The sequence below is a fragment of the Alligator sinensis genome, unplaced genomic scaffold, assembly GCF_000455745.1.
Source record: "Alligator sinensis unplaced genomic scaffold, ASM45574v1 scaffold288_1, whole genome shotgun sequence".
In the NCBI taxonomy this organism is placed as follows: Eukaryota; Metazoa; Chordata; order Crocodylia; family Alligatoridae; genus Alligator; species Alligator sinensis.
The window spans coordinates 3,285,294-3,301,699 of record NW_005841876.1 but is presented as its reverse complement, the minus strand read 5'-3'; the positions used below and the strand labels follow the sequence as shown (position 1 = coordinate 3,301,699).

The 16,406-nt window shown below is 39.7% G+C and overlaps 1 protein-coding gene across 1 annotated transcript in view; it reads left to right on the top strand.

The window, feature by feature from the left end:
* TUBGCP3 (tubulin gamma complex associated protein 3) overlaps nt 1–16,406 on the top strand; it is a 67,879-nt gene that overhangs the window by 27,147 nt on the left and 24,326 nt on the right. Inside the window, exons 11-16 of the mRNA XM_014527880.2 lie at nt 724–890; nt 4,552–4,662; nt 5,590–5,698; nt 10,098–10,287; nt 11,484–11,619; nt 12,337–12,405. Coding sequence (XP_014383366.1) covers nt 724–890; nt 4,552–4,662; nt 5,590–5,698; nt 10,098–10,287; nt 11,484–11,619; nt 12,337–12,405 — 782 coding nt within the window. The remainder of the gene's footprint in view (nt 1–723; nt 891–4,551; nt 4,663–5,589; nt 5,699–10,097; nt 10,288–11,483; nt 11,620–12,336; nt 12,406–16,406) is intronic.

Below are 16,406 nucleotides of genomic sequence, written 5' to 3'. Positions count from 1 at the left end.
CTTCAGCCCAAGAGAACAGGGAGCATCCTGATTTCCTACCCAGGTAGCCCTTGCCAGTGGAAAACCGTTACTGGTTGTCACTAGGTGGCAATGGGAACAAGTCTGAGCAGGCTGCCAGAAAGCCAGCTGCTTTCTCTTTCACTCCCTCCATCACCTTGTCGAGCAGACCACTGTGGGGGGTTGTGCGGAGTCTATCTGACCAGGTATTAAATTTGTCCCCTGCCATTTTTGTGGTGAATCTTATCATTTTTCATATATATTCATTGGTGAAATTCCTCTAACATCTGGCATGTTATTGTGTTAAACTTGCATATACCCTGTGACGCATGGTAACATCTGAAGGGAACCTGAAATGTACCGTCAAGCTGCTTTATGATTCTCTGGTGAAACTAAGCAACTCTAAAGTTAACTTAATGCTTTGAGAATCTCCTAAGCCTATATAAAGCATCCAGAACATAGATTGGTGGATTTGGCCGAATACAGTAAATGCTTTTTTTTAATGTTGATATTTTCTTATCCTACTGCTATTATATTTTATTATTATAAAACTTTAAATCTTATACTCACTGGATTTAAATGTTGCCATTTAGCAAGCTTGGAAAAAGACACACAATCAGTAATTGACTTAGGAAGTGTATTTTTTCTGAAGTATGATGCTCACTTCTTTTCTTTGTATTTTATATATTTATCTGATTCATATGCTGCTGTCTTTCTTCCTTCCAGGAAGAAAAGGTGGTGAACTAGCATCAGCTGTCCATGCCTATACTAAAACTGGAGATCCATACATGAGATCATTAGTGCAGCACATTCTTGGCTTGGTATCCCATCCTGTCCTGAATTTTCTTTACCGTTGGATTTATGATGGGGAGTTGGAGGACACTTATCATGAAGTAAGTAATCTGGCTACTGATACTGAAACTTCCATTCAGTTATTTGTGTTTAAAAAAAAAAAAAAAAAAAAAAAATCAATTGGAGACTTGAATGAAAACTGTAGGATTGAAACTCTTGGGTGGGTAACTATTTCAGATACACAGCTTTACATGAAATGTGAGTGGCTTTTCAGTGTATGAAACTATTGGTGTATTTCATTGTAAATGAAGTGAGACTGCATATGGTTAACTGGCTTCAGTGGGTCAAATGAATCCATAAGCTCCAGGACTGTGACTTTACCAGATGTTGAGAATCACTGTTCTGACCTTTTTTTCAACTAGGGAGTCACAGCACCCTGGAGTGCCTTGAGATCTTTTCAAGAGTTGTGGCATGATGTTAGCACTGCTAGGTGCGCAAGCATGATTCACAAGATAAACCTAGGGGTTTCAAATAGGAATCCATAGTAGCAAAAATATCCTGAACTGCTGTGATCTTTCTGAAGTTTTTGCAACAGAAGAATTGCTCTGTTATTTTTCTGTAGTCAAAAAATAAGTGCAACCTAAGAGCTGGACAATAATTGTGTCTTATGCCATGCTGTGTATATATAGTAAGATGCATGCAACTTTTGGGATCAGGATAAGATCTAACCCATGGCCTGCAAAGCAGGGAGCATGGCATGGGGACCCCCGCACACCCTCAATTCTGTGCTTTCCATTGCCCTTTCAAATTTGCTGGCACATGTGGAGACTGGCATCATGTTAATAAAAGTCCTGGGTCATTACAAACCCGAGATCAAATAGAGGCTATCCATTGCCAACTACTGGCAACCTCCGACTTAAGAACCACAGTCCTTTGGACATGCTGCCCATGCAGATTATGGTGCGATTCAAAACAACCACAAAAATGTTCCACACTAAATGTGGAACTTCTTGGTGGCTGGTCTGATAGTCTAATGTGCCATTAATCTCTTGTGCATGTGGCACTTCAAAAATTTAACATCTTAATTGCACGAAAAATGTAAAGTCTACCAAGGGGTCTTTGTTAACTTAATTTGGGAGTATTTTGTTTTTCTATGTGCATTTATTACATCCAGTAGTGTTTCAGTATCTGTTGAAAGTGATCTACTTGAAGCTGTTACTTCCTTTTGAAGGCCATAAGCTAGTCTGCCAGGAGTTACCATCAATACCATCATTTATTACAATGGAGCAGTCAAAAAGGTAGGGCCAAAGGGGCTGTTCTCATGTTTCACAGACACGAGGCATTTGGATTTTTCTTTTCACCAATAATGGTGGTCATGCTTTACAAGCCAAAGATGGAATGCTCCCACGTTCCATATTCACAAATGTTATCTATTTAAAATTTGTTTCTAGCAAAGAAAATTCCTTTTACTGTATGTAGTTGTGAGACCTTGGCATTTGTCCAGCAGTTAAATTGTACCATGCCTTGTCCTTAATTTTTTTTCTGCAGTTCTTTCTGAGTTTGAAATAATAGCAAAAAATCAAAACCTTGAGTAGCAAAAAAGATCAATAAAATACAAGCATATTACATTTATGTTGAACCTTGACTTTTTGCCTTTCTAGTTGTGTGGTTTTTCATGGGATTAATTATAATCTAAAATGCACTCTCTTCTACAGGATGTTTTCTAGATACTGTAATTACATTTTAGTTTGCCCTTAAAGCATTGCTTTCATAGCTTACAAAGTTGACCTTAATTTTCTGAGGTTTTCTTTTCTTTTTTTAATTAGTCTTCTCATAATTTATATTGATTTAAGATCTAGTTCTCTGTCAGTCACTAGGATGAATCTGTGTCTTCTGTAAAAGTAAGGCATTAAAGTAGTGCATTTCACATACAGTATTTATTAATCCCTTGATTCAGCAAATCTTTAGAGATCATGTTTTGTTTCTTTAACATGTTATAGCATGTTACTAAACTAGCTACCAGTAGTCCCAGAGGGACTACTCTTCTTTCTCATTCCCCATTATAGCACAGTCACTATTTTACAGAATGATTGTGGCCTCAGTACAATATGGCACATTTGAGGTCTTTAGGTGGTTTTGTTTGTTTGTTTGTTTGTTTTTAGAGTAAAATTGTGAGATTATTTTCCTGTCTAAAATACTTATAACTTTTCCTTTATTCAAGTTTCTCAACAGCTTCTATAATCTTGCTTTATGAAGGTGAGGCTAGGGTGTGAAAATCCTACCTGAACATATTCTGTCTATAAGACTAAGTACAGACAGTCAAATGGCAGAAGCTGAATCGATTCAATCTTTGCAGGTTAGTCTAAACTGCATAGATTGAACCGAGAAGCAAGTGAACAGACATTCACTTCTGATTCCAGAAATGCAGCCACATGACTGCAGTAGCTCAGGCCAGAAGTTAGGGGGTGCTAGAGCATGCTTTCCAGCCACTGCCAACGGGAAGGGATGAGAGAAGCTCTTCAGGGCTTTTTCCCCTTCCCTTCTTGAGCGTAAGGGGCTTGACCAGGCACCAGCCTGGGACCAGCATGCTGAGGCTAGGGGGAGGGAGTTTTTTTAAACCCTCTTCCCTGGCCCACATGGGACCCCAGCCCCAGTATGCCTGGAGGGGGCAGCCCCTGCCAGGTTTCTGTCTGCCACTCGTGGTGGGGGGCAGTTCCTGACAGGGTTTTGCACCCCCCCCCCCAAGCAAGGGGGATGGTGTGGCCACCCCCAGCTAGGGGCTTGCAGGCTGAGCTGGGGAGTCCCTCCCTGGCTGCATGGGACCGCAGCCTGGCTCTACCTCAGGGAGCCTCTGCCAGGCCCCCATCCCCTGCTTGTTTAAACCCCCTTCCCTGCCACTTCAGGCTGCTGGCTTGGCCAGAGTCTGGCCATGTGCCTTGCCCCTCTGCTGGAACATGGAGCAGAGGAAAAGGTGAGGGGCTGTGAGGCAGACACTGGCTGGGGTTTAGAGCCAGGTTTCCCACCCCCACTCTCAGCCAGCCAGAGCAGTGATAGTGCTCCAGCTAGGGAGCAGAAGGGACAGAAGTTCCATAAACTGGTTTGACTTAAATCAGTTAAGTCTGATACCACATCCAACCAGATTTATCCTACACAATGGCCGAAACCAGTTTAAGTGGCTTAAGTGCACTGAACTTCTGTTCTGTTACAGGTTTAATTAAATTGGTTTCTGATCACTTAAACTGGTATGTGTAACTTATGTCTCTAGCCCAGGTGACTTGTGGCAGGTAGAGTTTGTGTTGCCAGTCCCCCTCCCTCCCACAATTTAAGTCTGACTAGGTAAATATCTGGCACTTTGTTAAAGGCTGACAATATCTTTATTTTTCTTGTGGTAACTTCTTTGCTCAGTAATCCTCATTTATCTTTTTTGTGGGGTGGAGATGGGATTAAATTAAAAGCTTAAGCATGTATAAAAGTACAGTAGTATTTTAATATGGATTCAGATGCATATGTTCATTAGAACAAAGTCTCACTCTGGGTGTGTCTACACGTGCACTGGACTGCACAGTAATGGGCATTACTGTGCAGTCCCAACACCATGCAGGTTTTTTACCATGCTACTGTGTAGTAGCATTGGCACCATAGTTTGTGACCACCAACATAGCATCTAATATAGACATGCCCATTGTATATACAAGTGTGAGGATGGAATGTACATAATTTTGGACTTGATCTTTTATATCTAACACTTCTGTTTATCTGCAGTTCTTTGTAGCTTCAGATCCTACTGTTAAAACTGACCGGTTGTGGCATGACAAGTACACTTTAAGGAAATCAATGATACCATCATTTATTACAATGGAGCAGTCAAAAAAGGTACTGCCAAAGGGGCTGTTCTTCTTGTGTTTCACAGATTTTTTTCTGTTTATGCTATGTAGTCATAGAGCATGCAAGGCATATGTTTACTAGAATATCCAGGCAGTCCTCAGACTTACAACACAATTGGTTCCTGAAAACGGTGTCTTAAGTTGAAATGTTGCAACTCAGAACCAATTTGTTTCTTATGAGAAATGTTATAAATGGGGGATTGGTTCCTGAACCAAGGCCCGATACCCTGGTTTCACCAAAAATAACCCAGAATTTTGTACTCTATCAATTATAGATGGGTAATATAGCTACATAAATGTATTTATATTGTAAACGGCAATCATAGTGATTTGGAAGGACTTCTCTGAGGTGACTTTGCTGGACTTTTTGAAGGGTTCTTGGCTGGAGTCTTCCCAGGAGTCTTGAATGTAGGTTTTTCTGGAGTCTTGTCTGCTTTCTTAAAGTGTCCAAGGAAGTTTGGACAGATGTTCTCCAGGCAGATGAGCGATGCAGCCGACTTATACACTGGTGTGGTGTCACATCAGATTAAACATTGTAAAGTTGAAACTGACATCATAAAGTTAAACAGGGTGTCAATTTAGAAATGTTGTAAGCGCGAAACATTTTACTCGAAACGTTGTAAGTCGAGGACTGCCTGTATTCTAAACCTGACATCAATCCAGAACAGGGTAAAGTTTTACCTGTACTTGTTCTGAATGGAAGAAGAAACTATCTTAAATTGTGTTTTCAGTTCCTTTGTAGAAAGAGGACTTGTAAAAATGGTGTTTATATTTAAAAGCTGTTGGGGTGCTATTTTGTAGGGGTAAGGAGTGAGAAGACAACAGGAAACTTACTGCTAACATTCTCTTTGCAATTCTTTACATGATTGAAATCTCAAAGTATTTTAAAAAAATAACTTAATTCTTTTCTGTTCAGGTTCTTCTGATAGGTAAATCCATAAACTTCTTGCATCAGGTGTGTCATGACCAGACTCCATCTACAAAGATGATAGCTGTGGCAAAGTCTGCGGAAACACCAAAGGATGGTATCGTATCAGGAATGATTTGACTACTTGTTTGAACCTTAGAAAGTGTGCAGTTAGCTCTGGAGAGTGTGGGACTTCAACTATAAGGTGATGTTTTTTTGGGTGGTAGAAGAGGAAAACCCCCCAAAACCTACATATTCATTAAATTTCCTGTATTTTACATTGTCCTCTAAAATGGGTATAGTCAGGGGGTACACGTGGGCAGGCAGGGATGGGGTGTTGCTACCCACCACCCTGTGCCACTGCCTCCCAGGAGCACGGCTGGGGGGGGGTTGAGGGCAGCGGTTCCCCTCTGTGGGCCACACAAATGCTGGCTGGACACTGGGGGGTGAGGGAGGGGGGACAGGCTCAACCAGCCAAGTGTCCCTAAACCTGCCCCTCAGCCAGTCAGGGGGACCATGAAGTGATCATGCCTCTGTCATGATCAAGTCATGATATTTGTGAGCTGGACCAATTATTTAAACTCGGGCCTAAATATAACTCACTGAGGTACTTCAAAGATCAAGAATACAAATGTGTGTGTCATGTATTATTTTGTTTGTATTTATGAGGTTACTTACCCAAAAAAAGAAAAATCTGTTGCTGGTGATACTTAAGTTCTAACCAACCCTATTATGTGTGCCTCTGTATTTTTCTCTTTGTGTAATCTGTCGCTATTCTGTGATCCCCTTAATGCAGTTAGTAATAATATGGTGAGGTAAGGAAGGACTTCTAGTTTTAACTCTGGATTCCTTTGGGGTTTTTTTGTCCTTTTATCTTTATTTGGCCGTGTGTGGGGGGCTTTTTATTGCTTTAATTTTCATTTGTATATTTTATATTGGCATTAATGTATGGAAATAAGAGAATGTGACAGCTCTTAGTGTATTATGAAAATGTAGTCTGACATCAAACCATATTCAATTTCAAAATATGCTACTTAATGAGTGTAGTACAGAGCTTTAGAAATGGTTAATAGCTTTACATACAAGTGTAACATAAGTCATCTTAAACAAATTATTATGGTGCATTAGGAGATGCTGAGTTAGCTTGTAGTTAAGATGCGTTTTATGAAGATACGGATTTAAATAATGTAAAGACGACTTTAGAATATGTGATGTGTCATCTGAATTCTAGTTTGTTTATTGGTAGGGGTAAAATCACTAATCCTGTTTAACATTGTACTTTTTGGAGAAAAGTATTGTCTAGAATGCGTTGTATCCAAGCAAGTTCTAGATGAATGAAAATATTGGCAAATGTTGATAGGCTGTATTTATCACATTGTAATATATTCACTTATTTTAGGTTCTTGGTGTTTCTTAAAATTTTGCTGAACGCAAAGTCCAGTTAGATAACTTGCTCAATTTTATAATTCAGGCATAAATTGTTGAAAACCGAGTGCCAGTAAAGTAGTGGGTCAGGCAAAATTATATGCTTTTAGTGCCATAGAGATTTACTTTGTGTAGAATACCATTATGATAAGAAATATGTTAATGTATATTTTTTTTTAAAGTTGTTACTGAAGAGGAATAAGAGAAACATGTATTATCTCTTCTTTTAATTTAAGAAATGTATGACGTGGTGGATTTATAACGTATGTTACTGAAAGTATGGGTTTGCCAGTAGGAAAAAAAAAAACGTTCTTGTATCTATTTCCAGTCGTATATGGAAGGAAAGAGAGCTATTGTCACTTGCATTTAACTTTTGATATTTTCACTGTAACATTTCAGTGTCTATGGTAGCAATACCAGTAGATTGTAAACTTTCCTGCTGGTATACTTAGATTTTTATATGCCTAACATTTCTACAACATTGAAAGCCTTACTGCCCTAGAACATAAGTCGGTAATCTTCTGTGTGACTTTTGCAAAATATTAGGTAGCTTCACTTCTATAAGCTGCTTGCTGTCCGTGCCAACAAAACGAGAGACTTTTGATTTTGTGGAGATAGGGAACCATATTTACTGTAGCTGTCACATTCTGTATAACCTCTAGTTTGTTTTTGTCTTGGTTTCTGTTTGGAAGAGCAACTGTGTTGTCATCAAATTCTATAGCACTTCTATAAGAAGAAAATATCCCTACTTCCTAATAGGTAGGGGAAGAGAGTGAGGTTATGATTGACTTCTGTGTCACCTTGGAACAGGGTCAAACCTGGGGTTGAAAATCATGAGTTCCTAATTCCCAGTCTCATGTTCAGTCCAAGAAATTGCATTTTCCATTACATTAGGAACCCCCTGTTGTCCCACACTTATTTTTTTTCCACCCCTGCCTACCTTTACACTCTTGGCTCTCTACTGTCCCCCTGCATCTCTGTGAAGGGAGAGGGGAAGCTTAGTGGAGCTGCACATTGCTGCAGGCAGTTCTAGTGCCTCCTGTCTGATCACTAGAGGAGGCAGCAGCATTTTGAAACATTCCAGCCAAGAGCAGGTAGGGCTATACGTGTGCCTCCCCAGCTCAGATTTCATAGACATTAGGGCTGGAAGGGACCTTGAAGGATCGAGTCCGACCCCCTACCCCAGGGTCAAGAAATCAGCTCGGGTCAGAGGACCCCAGCAAGATTCCAGGTGTATTTTACTTGGTTTCAGTTGTTACATCTGTCCACACTCATGGTCTGACATTTATTTTTAAATAGTAGTAATAATCATGGTATTTTAATCTGTGGAGCAGGTATCCTTAGAGGAGCTTTAGAAGTGAAGACCGAGTCATTCAGTTTACTGGACTCGTAATACTAGAACATGAGCTTAGTATGTGAAATTGAAGGAAGAGATTGAATACATAGGTAGAGTTTCTTTATATTTGTATTATTTGTACATTCCTTTTCCAGCAACCCACATTGAGCTGCCTTACACTCAGCAAAGAGAGTGCTCTTTTAAGCTGTCAATCTAAGATGGATATTATTATGCATTATTAGTTTGACCTTCAAGGTTTGTCGTCTTCCTGGTTGATTTGTTAGCTGTGTTTATTTTGCCCCTTAGACTCAAAACACTCTGGAGAAAGGAGTTTCTCCTCAGGCGCAGAACTTCATGGCACGTGATCTTGGGGGCCCCTAGTATAACTCTTCACTCCTCCATGAAGGTTTCCCTGCCTACTGTTGACCATGGAATTATAGTAAAGCCAACGGCTTTGGCATTCATGAGCTCAAAAGTTACCACAGATGGTCTTTATAAGCCTTGACTTCGTTTTGAAGATAATCATAGGTTAACTGGAGGTTGTGACAATGTGGCTAGAAGGCCAGTCACTAATGCTGGGGCTAGATTGAATTGAATAGGGATCTTTGGTGACATCTTGTAGTCAGTTTGCCAACTGCATACGTATCTAGTGACAATTTCTGCTTCTTCCAGTTGTTTGTTTCTTATGTTGGTCACTCAGTTGCCATATCAGATCAAATTGCTGTTTTGCCTTTGTCTATACACTCTTCTTTAATAAGGAAATGATGCCACATGTTGGAAATGTGACTTTTTGGTGCGCTTTATTAGAGAACCCCAGGGACGTGTGTGTACGAATACATCAACAGAACCTTATTATGGCAGGGAAAATCAAGTGATCAAAAATTAGATTGTGTTAAAATGAAAGTTGTCTCCTTTATTCAACACCATAATGTGTATATATTATGATGGTTTTTAATTGCAAGATCAGGGTTTTTTGTTTGGTTCATCCTCAGAGCATCACTTTGCAGTGAGGGAATGATATTAAATCCACATCTTAAAGTTGGGGCACAGGGTAATATTAAGGAGTGCCTTCAAATTGGGGACCAAAAATTAGTTAATCCTGGTGTTGGATTTTTCTATTCCATCCTACCCCCACTTCTCGAATTAGAATTGTATTGTACTCTTTAGTTACTAGCTTACTAAGAGAGTGTCTAAAATTGGTTCATTTTACACCTGTCAAAATCTGCCACGGTGTTACTCTTTGCACCCCTTCTCCCCCTCCAAAAAATAAAGACTGCAAGCTAATTATGCTACATTGCAACTAGAGATTTAAGAGCCGTCTTCATAATACCTATACATACTTGTCTGAATCTGTCCTTTACAAATGTAATCTTCAAATTTCCAACAGATTCTGTCAAGGGGAATTTGATATGGTGGCAATGCATATAATAATATTTCAGGTGTAGGTATGTCAGTCATGCCAAAATGGATTACTGCCTCCTTTCCCATTTTGGATTCTTTTGCAATTTTGAAGTGCGTAAGTACTAGGGTCTGTCAGTCTTGTCCATCCACTGTGTTCCCCCTGCTCCCATTCATGCCACCTTTAATTTTGGATATTTCCAACATCGTGATTTTATTGCGAGTCTTGTAGGATTTTAGGTTTAAAGCCAACGCTCCTGCAGAAATGCTAAGGTAGAATATATTTGCTATCAGCCTTTCTCTTAAGGATGTATATTAATCGTGATTTTTTTGTGGGGGGGTTCTTTTGTATTTGCAGCTGCTGACTTGTTCACAGATTTAGAAAATGCATTTCAAGAAAAGATCGATGCAGCTTATTTTGAGACCAGCAAATACTTGTTAGATGTCCTCAACAAAAAATACAATTTACTGGAGCACATGCAGGCCATGAGGCGCTATTTACTACTTGGTCAAGGCGACTTTATAAGACACTTAATGGACTTGCTTAAGTAAGGCAGCATGGTATCTAGAAAGCTGTGTTGAAAATGTTATTGTCCTATATGGTTAATTAAACAGCCTTGGATATGTATTTTTGAACTTTTAATGTTGGTTGGAATTTGCTTCTCTTCTGTACAAGTTGAGAACGGTAGACTTATGAGACTTTTAAAACTCAGTTGCTCTTATTCCCTCCCACTTCAAGATATGTCCTTGAATGCTTACACTTTCCACCATTTGAACTGTGCTACTTCTGTTAATAGACTTCAGTTTCTAGTACTCTTAAAACACTACTCATCATCACTCTTGTAAAAATAACATTTCTATATATTTTGACTTTTTTATCAAAATTTTTTTTATAAATGTTAACTGCACATACAATTAGAAATTCAGTTGACACCTTAAAAATTAACTTCAGCTTCCTTGAGTGCCAAATTGAGTTTTTAAAAGCATACTTTATGAACTGTTTTGTTTTTTTTACTTTGGTCAAGTTGCTGATGTTTAATGCGTACAGAAAAATTCCATTAAAAAGCTCTCATTTTGTCTATAGAGCAGATCATGTATCATAGATCTTCCATTAACTTGCTAAAAAAACAACTTTGTTTGCCCAGCATTTATATCGATGTACCTGCTTGTGCTTTTTAAGAAAGCAAATAGTGTGTAGCAAAATAAGTAAGGTTGGTGCATAGAATCAATATTACAGTTAAAGCGTAAGTGGTGAGGAACTTTCTAGTAGGGGAGGGATAGGAATGAATCATTATGGAATTTCTTAATGTTTTAGTTAAATTCAATAAGTGTAAGCATTTAAGGTTAGTATCAGTAAATCTCAAAATTGTTAACTACAGTGACTGGCTTACTGGTTGCAACTGCTGTATAAATGCAGATAAAAATTAACGCTTGCTTATTTTGGATGTTACTGTAACTAAGATTGTAAATTGGTTTTAAGATACTAGTACTGCTTGGATCTTACTGATTATTACTCTTGGATTCTAGCATTGATATTTGAGCTTCTGTGTAGGCAAGTAATTTTTTATTTTAATCTCTTGTAATACTATTTCATATTCATTCTGCAGTTGTTCAGGTAAGGTAATAGTCATTCCCTATCTGGAAAGTAAAATTAAGAGGGAAATCTTTAATTGTGGAAACTCTGTAGTTGCTAATTTGCAGCATTGTAGACTTTTATGTAGTGACTTTATTTTGTAATCTGTAGGCCAGAGCTTGCTCGACCAGCTACAACTTTGTATCAGCATAATCTGACAGGAATCCTTGAAACAGCTGTCAGAGCAACTAATGCACAGTTTGACAATCCTGAGATCCTCAAACGGCTGGATGTCAGATTACTAGAGGTATGCTGGGTTGGGCCTTATTGGCTTCTGATGTGAAAGTTTTTTAAGTTTAAAATATCTAAAATAAGCTATTTTGGGGGTCAGCCTGAAGGGAATGTTCAGAATTTGTACATGTTGTGCTACATTGTTTAGTCTGCTAAAACTGCTTTGTACTGTGTACCCAGCATACCTTGGCTTCAATATAGCTTGAGATTCCCAGCAAAGCATCTCCCCAACCTCTGTCAAGTTGAGATGAATTTTTCTGCTGGTTGAGAGGTTATACCACATCTTTCATTTATCTGTTGCCTTCCCTAAGTATAAGTTTTGTTGTGCTTGAGCCTTTGCTGGCATATCCCTTATGCTAGCTGTGTAATACACAACAGGTTCCCAACTAAGCAAACTTATTCAAGAGACCCTAAATTTGGGTCTTTTCTTGTAACTAATGGCATGGAATTATGAAGAACGTGAACAGTGAATATTTTAAGTGCTAGCCTTGCATCAAAGGGACTTCTGGACTTTGGAGTTTAATGAGGAAAACATGGTGCTTAGGTCTGAAACTTGTCTAAATTACATTAATGTTAAGCCATCGCAAACTGAGAAGCTTTTGCTCCTTCTGACAACTTTTTGGCAAAGACTGTTGCTATGGGGTTTTTATAGCATGTCAGGTACTAGTGAGCAAGACTTTTTCAACAACATATGCATACTAAACTAAAGGCAGCATTTTTTTTTTAAATATAGGTATCTCCTGGTGACACTGGATGGGATGTTTTCAGCTTAGACTATCATGTTGATGGACCTATTGCAACAGTAAGGCTACATATTGCAGCTTGTGCGCATTTCTTAGATACCAACTTAGATTGCTATGTACTTTGTTATTGAAATAGCCTTTTTATTCTAGAAATGCATGATTAAAGAGATTATTTGGCATCTAGGATGCATCCATTGTATTAAGAGTTCAGCCAAAATCTCAATTTCTCTAAAATATTAATGAGTGCTAAAATGCTACATTTAAAACATTCATTATTTAAAATAAATAATTCATTTGTTCCAACAGATTTTAGCAAGTACTTAATAAATGGATTGTTCATTTCTTTCCATTATTCCTAGACTGTAGCAACTAATTTGGGATAATTTGCAAGGAGCTGTAAAATGTATTTTATGGCAACCTATTTGTACTATTTAAATAAAATTTGATATGTAGTATTCATTAGAACTGATGAGAAAATAGCTGCACTATTATTGAAAATGCTTTTATTATATATAAAGAATAGCAGTGCATTTTTTACTAAGATCTTGGAGTAAGAGTTTGACCAGTAGAAGGAATTTCATAGAGGTATAGTTAATGAGAGGAGAAATAGCTCCTCATGCTTCTCATTTGTAAATCCCTTCCCATGCTCCCCATCCAGTGGAAATTGAAAGTCCACAAAACCTCCTGAAAAGATTTTTCGGGTAGGCTCCAAGTATTTATAATGGGAATGTTGATGGCACTGTAATTGTGGTGGAGCTCTCATCTATGGTAGATAGAAATTGGCAAAGGCATCAATAGAAATAAGGAAGATTGTCTTACTTCATTTCACATAGCCATGTCACTTATCTGTAGAGAACTACACGTTTTAATTTTCCCAATCAAGTCAAGAGTACGATATAGTAACATTGATTTACATTTTAGTTATATTCTGGGGGTCTTTTCAGTTACAGATGTGATCATTTAAAAGGGAAAAAAACCTCCAAAAACCCCTATGTTGTTAATACATGCAGTTTCAATGTACTTTGGATCATTGCAGATGCTATGGCTCTGCAGTCTGGAGTGTTGTATTAGGACTCTGAAAGCCTGCAGCTGCTGTTTCAACCAACAGGAAAATGCCTTAAAGGAGCACCGTGTGTCTTGCACTAGAGTGCATTTTAAAATTTTCCTTCAGCTGATACTTCAGATGTCTGTGTATCTGAAGTTTTTATCTTTTAATGGATTATAGTTTAAAATTTGCAGCTGTGTGTATGGCAGGGAGGTAGGTAAAACAGATTAAGAGGAAATAATGATTAGAACTTCAGTGTGTCTAAGTGAGCCCAGGCTGTTTAGTATGCTTCCTTATACCAGTAGATGAAGTTGCAGGAGTGAGGGTAGCAATGTTATTCATAAGGTGCCCTTTCGCTGTACAGAAGGGGTTGGCAACCTTTTAAGAATGGTGGGCTGCCTCTTACAGCCTGGCTATTGATTTTCCCCGCCCCCCCCTGCAGTGCCCCAGCCCTCCCTGCTCGTGTTGAGGGCTGCTTTTTGCACATCCCTGACTCTGCAGCCTCTACTCACTGTCAGTATCAATTGCTGTAGACTGCCATTGCCACTAGTGATGATGAGTAGTCCTGAATTTAGCAGCAAGGGTAAGCACAAGCTGCAGTGGCACAGTGAGAAGACTAGCCCCTGGCACAAAGCTGGGGAGGCCCCCTGCTGAATGCTATGCAGGGAGGGGGTCAGTGGCATGAGGCAGACAAATGTACAAGAGAGAGCGAGCCCTGCTCTGACCCATGCTGTCACAGGCTGCAAATTGTGGATCCCTGCTTAAAGGGATTATATACCCAGTCCTTAATTTGTTTTCTTGTCTCTATCGGGTTCTGAGAGGCAAAATGAAAGAACTGGATATTAGCCTCTGGGCTGATTTTTCAGATGACATGCAGTTACCCAGGTTGCATCTATTGTGGGAGATAGATGGAAATGGAGCTTGTACATTTCTGCAAACTGGGTTTTGATTTTCTTCTTTTTTTCTTCTTTTGACTCTTCTCCATCCTGTACATTGTTGATTTTAGTTAGGGTTAGGGCAGAAGTGTTTCATAGTGAAAGCTTGATTTATTTTATTTATTTATTTATTTTAACTAGTGTACAAATGCTCTTGAACTCTGCAGAAGTAAATACTATCACATATGGTCTAGTAATTTCATTGGTAATACATTGCCACTTCTTGCAGTCAAAGAGTACTTGAGGAAGGATGATCACAATTGTCACACTTTTATTCAGCTTCTTTGGCATTTGAAGCATATTGTAAATAAATACCACAAGTCCTGATTTTTTTTTTTTTAAGCTTTAGAGTTAGATCAAAGCCTAATCTCTCAGTCTTGCAAAGCTTTGAGTGCATTTGCACCCAAAGGTTCTTTGTGGCAAATGAGTGCTCCTCTTTGCCAGCATTTATTCCACCTCTGAGTACGGTAAGGGTTCTGCTGATACCTGGCACCTGACTGAAACTGGTTGCCTTCAGTGGGCTATTGCAATCTGTTCATCAGCTGGTACTGTCCCAGGGTGTACTTTGCACTTTGGCAGAGAAGTTGAGTAGATCTTCCTGGAACTTCCATAGTATCTGGTGGCAGAGTCGAGTAAGTGTAGATGCAGACAGATACAGGATTGGCCTCCCACTGCCTGCTTATGTATGATAGTGAAGAGGATGGCAGTTTGAGATGACTCATCTCAACTGTGGAAAGGTGTAGTGGCTCTGAATATCAGAACTACTTGGGGTGTAAGCAGATCTTGCACTTCACCAGAAGAAAGCCTTTATCTTGGTTTAAGTACCTGTGAAGTGTACAGGATAAAATATGCTAACACTTTTTTTCCCCGGGGACATTGGTGTGTGTGCCTAAAAGTTAATGGTGGGTCATTCCTCTAACAGGGAATTTAGTGGTCCTGTTACTTGAAGAGGAGAGAGGCTGCAGACAGGATGGGTGTCCTCAAGGGAAGGCACCTGGGTGGAAGGGGGCTGGATTTAGAGAATATATAAGCTCAGAGCCTGTGTTGGGGCAAACAGTCTGTCCCTGGAGCCCATGGAAGGAAGAGGCTTGCAGAGGAGCACCTGATTCACACCAGAGATGCATTTGATCTCAGGAGCAGGGAAAGCAAGTCATATATTGTGGGCTTGCTTGGAGAATGTCAGTGGTTTGGGACTGGTGCTAGTGGGGAAGGTCAGAGGTCCCAGCAGGCCTGGGAGCAGGGTGGAGGCAGGATTAAAGATGGGGCTAGAGAGGGGCAGAGGCGGGGCTAGAGAGCCCAGTGCCCAGGGAGGGGTGGAGAGAGCAGACTAGGGCCAAGAGTCCATCAAAATGATTGAATGATGACAGAGTCTGGGAGTAGGGTGTGACCTTGATTGATTGGTAACATCGGTGAGGCTTGGGCATGGCTAGAAAGGGAGAAGAGGTGGCCATGAAATTAGCCCTTAAGGTGACGAGTAATTAGAACGTAGTTTGTGAGTGGATGAGATCTTGCTCGGGGATCTCTGGGCAGCCTTCCATTTCTAAATACATATTTACACCAGAGCATGGCAAGTGAGCAGACAGGGAGGTGACCTCAGGAACAGAGGCTCAGGCACCACCAGGGGGCATCACGGCCACCCCTGGGGCAGGCCTTTTGTTACGTTCTAGAGACAAGCCTATCAGACAGTGTTCTCAATGCAGCACTTACCGGAGTCAAACATGGGACTATCTGAACTCCCTAAAATAAGACATAGGTACACTGCCTCCCTACTGCCAAGGAGTGCCTCAAGTAAAACACAGTATGCTTACTCTGTGCATGCTACACCCTGTAGTGAATGCAATGTAGCATCCTTATTGTGGTGCTGGGTATGTACCAGAAAACTCATTGTCTTAAACTCATTTGTGGTCCCTAGTGGCACCTCAGGGACTCGGCACTAAAGCATCGTGTAAAGAGAGAGATTTCTTTTTTTCATCAGGAGAAAACAGTGATAAAACCTATATGCCTCTTTTTCTTTTTTCTAAAGATAGTTTCCATTTCCCGCTTTAGTCAATCAGTTGCATCTTGTCTGATTCAATGGAGT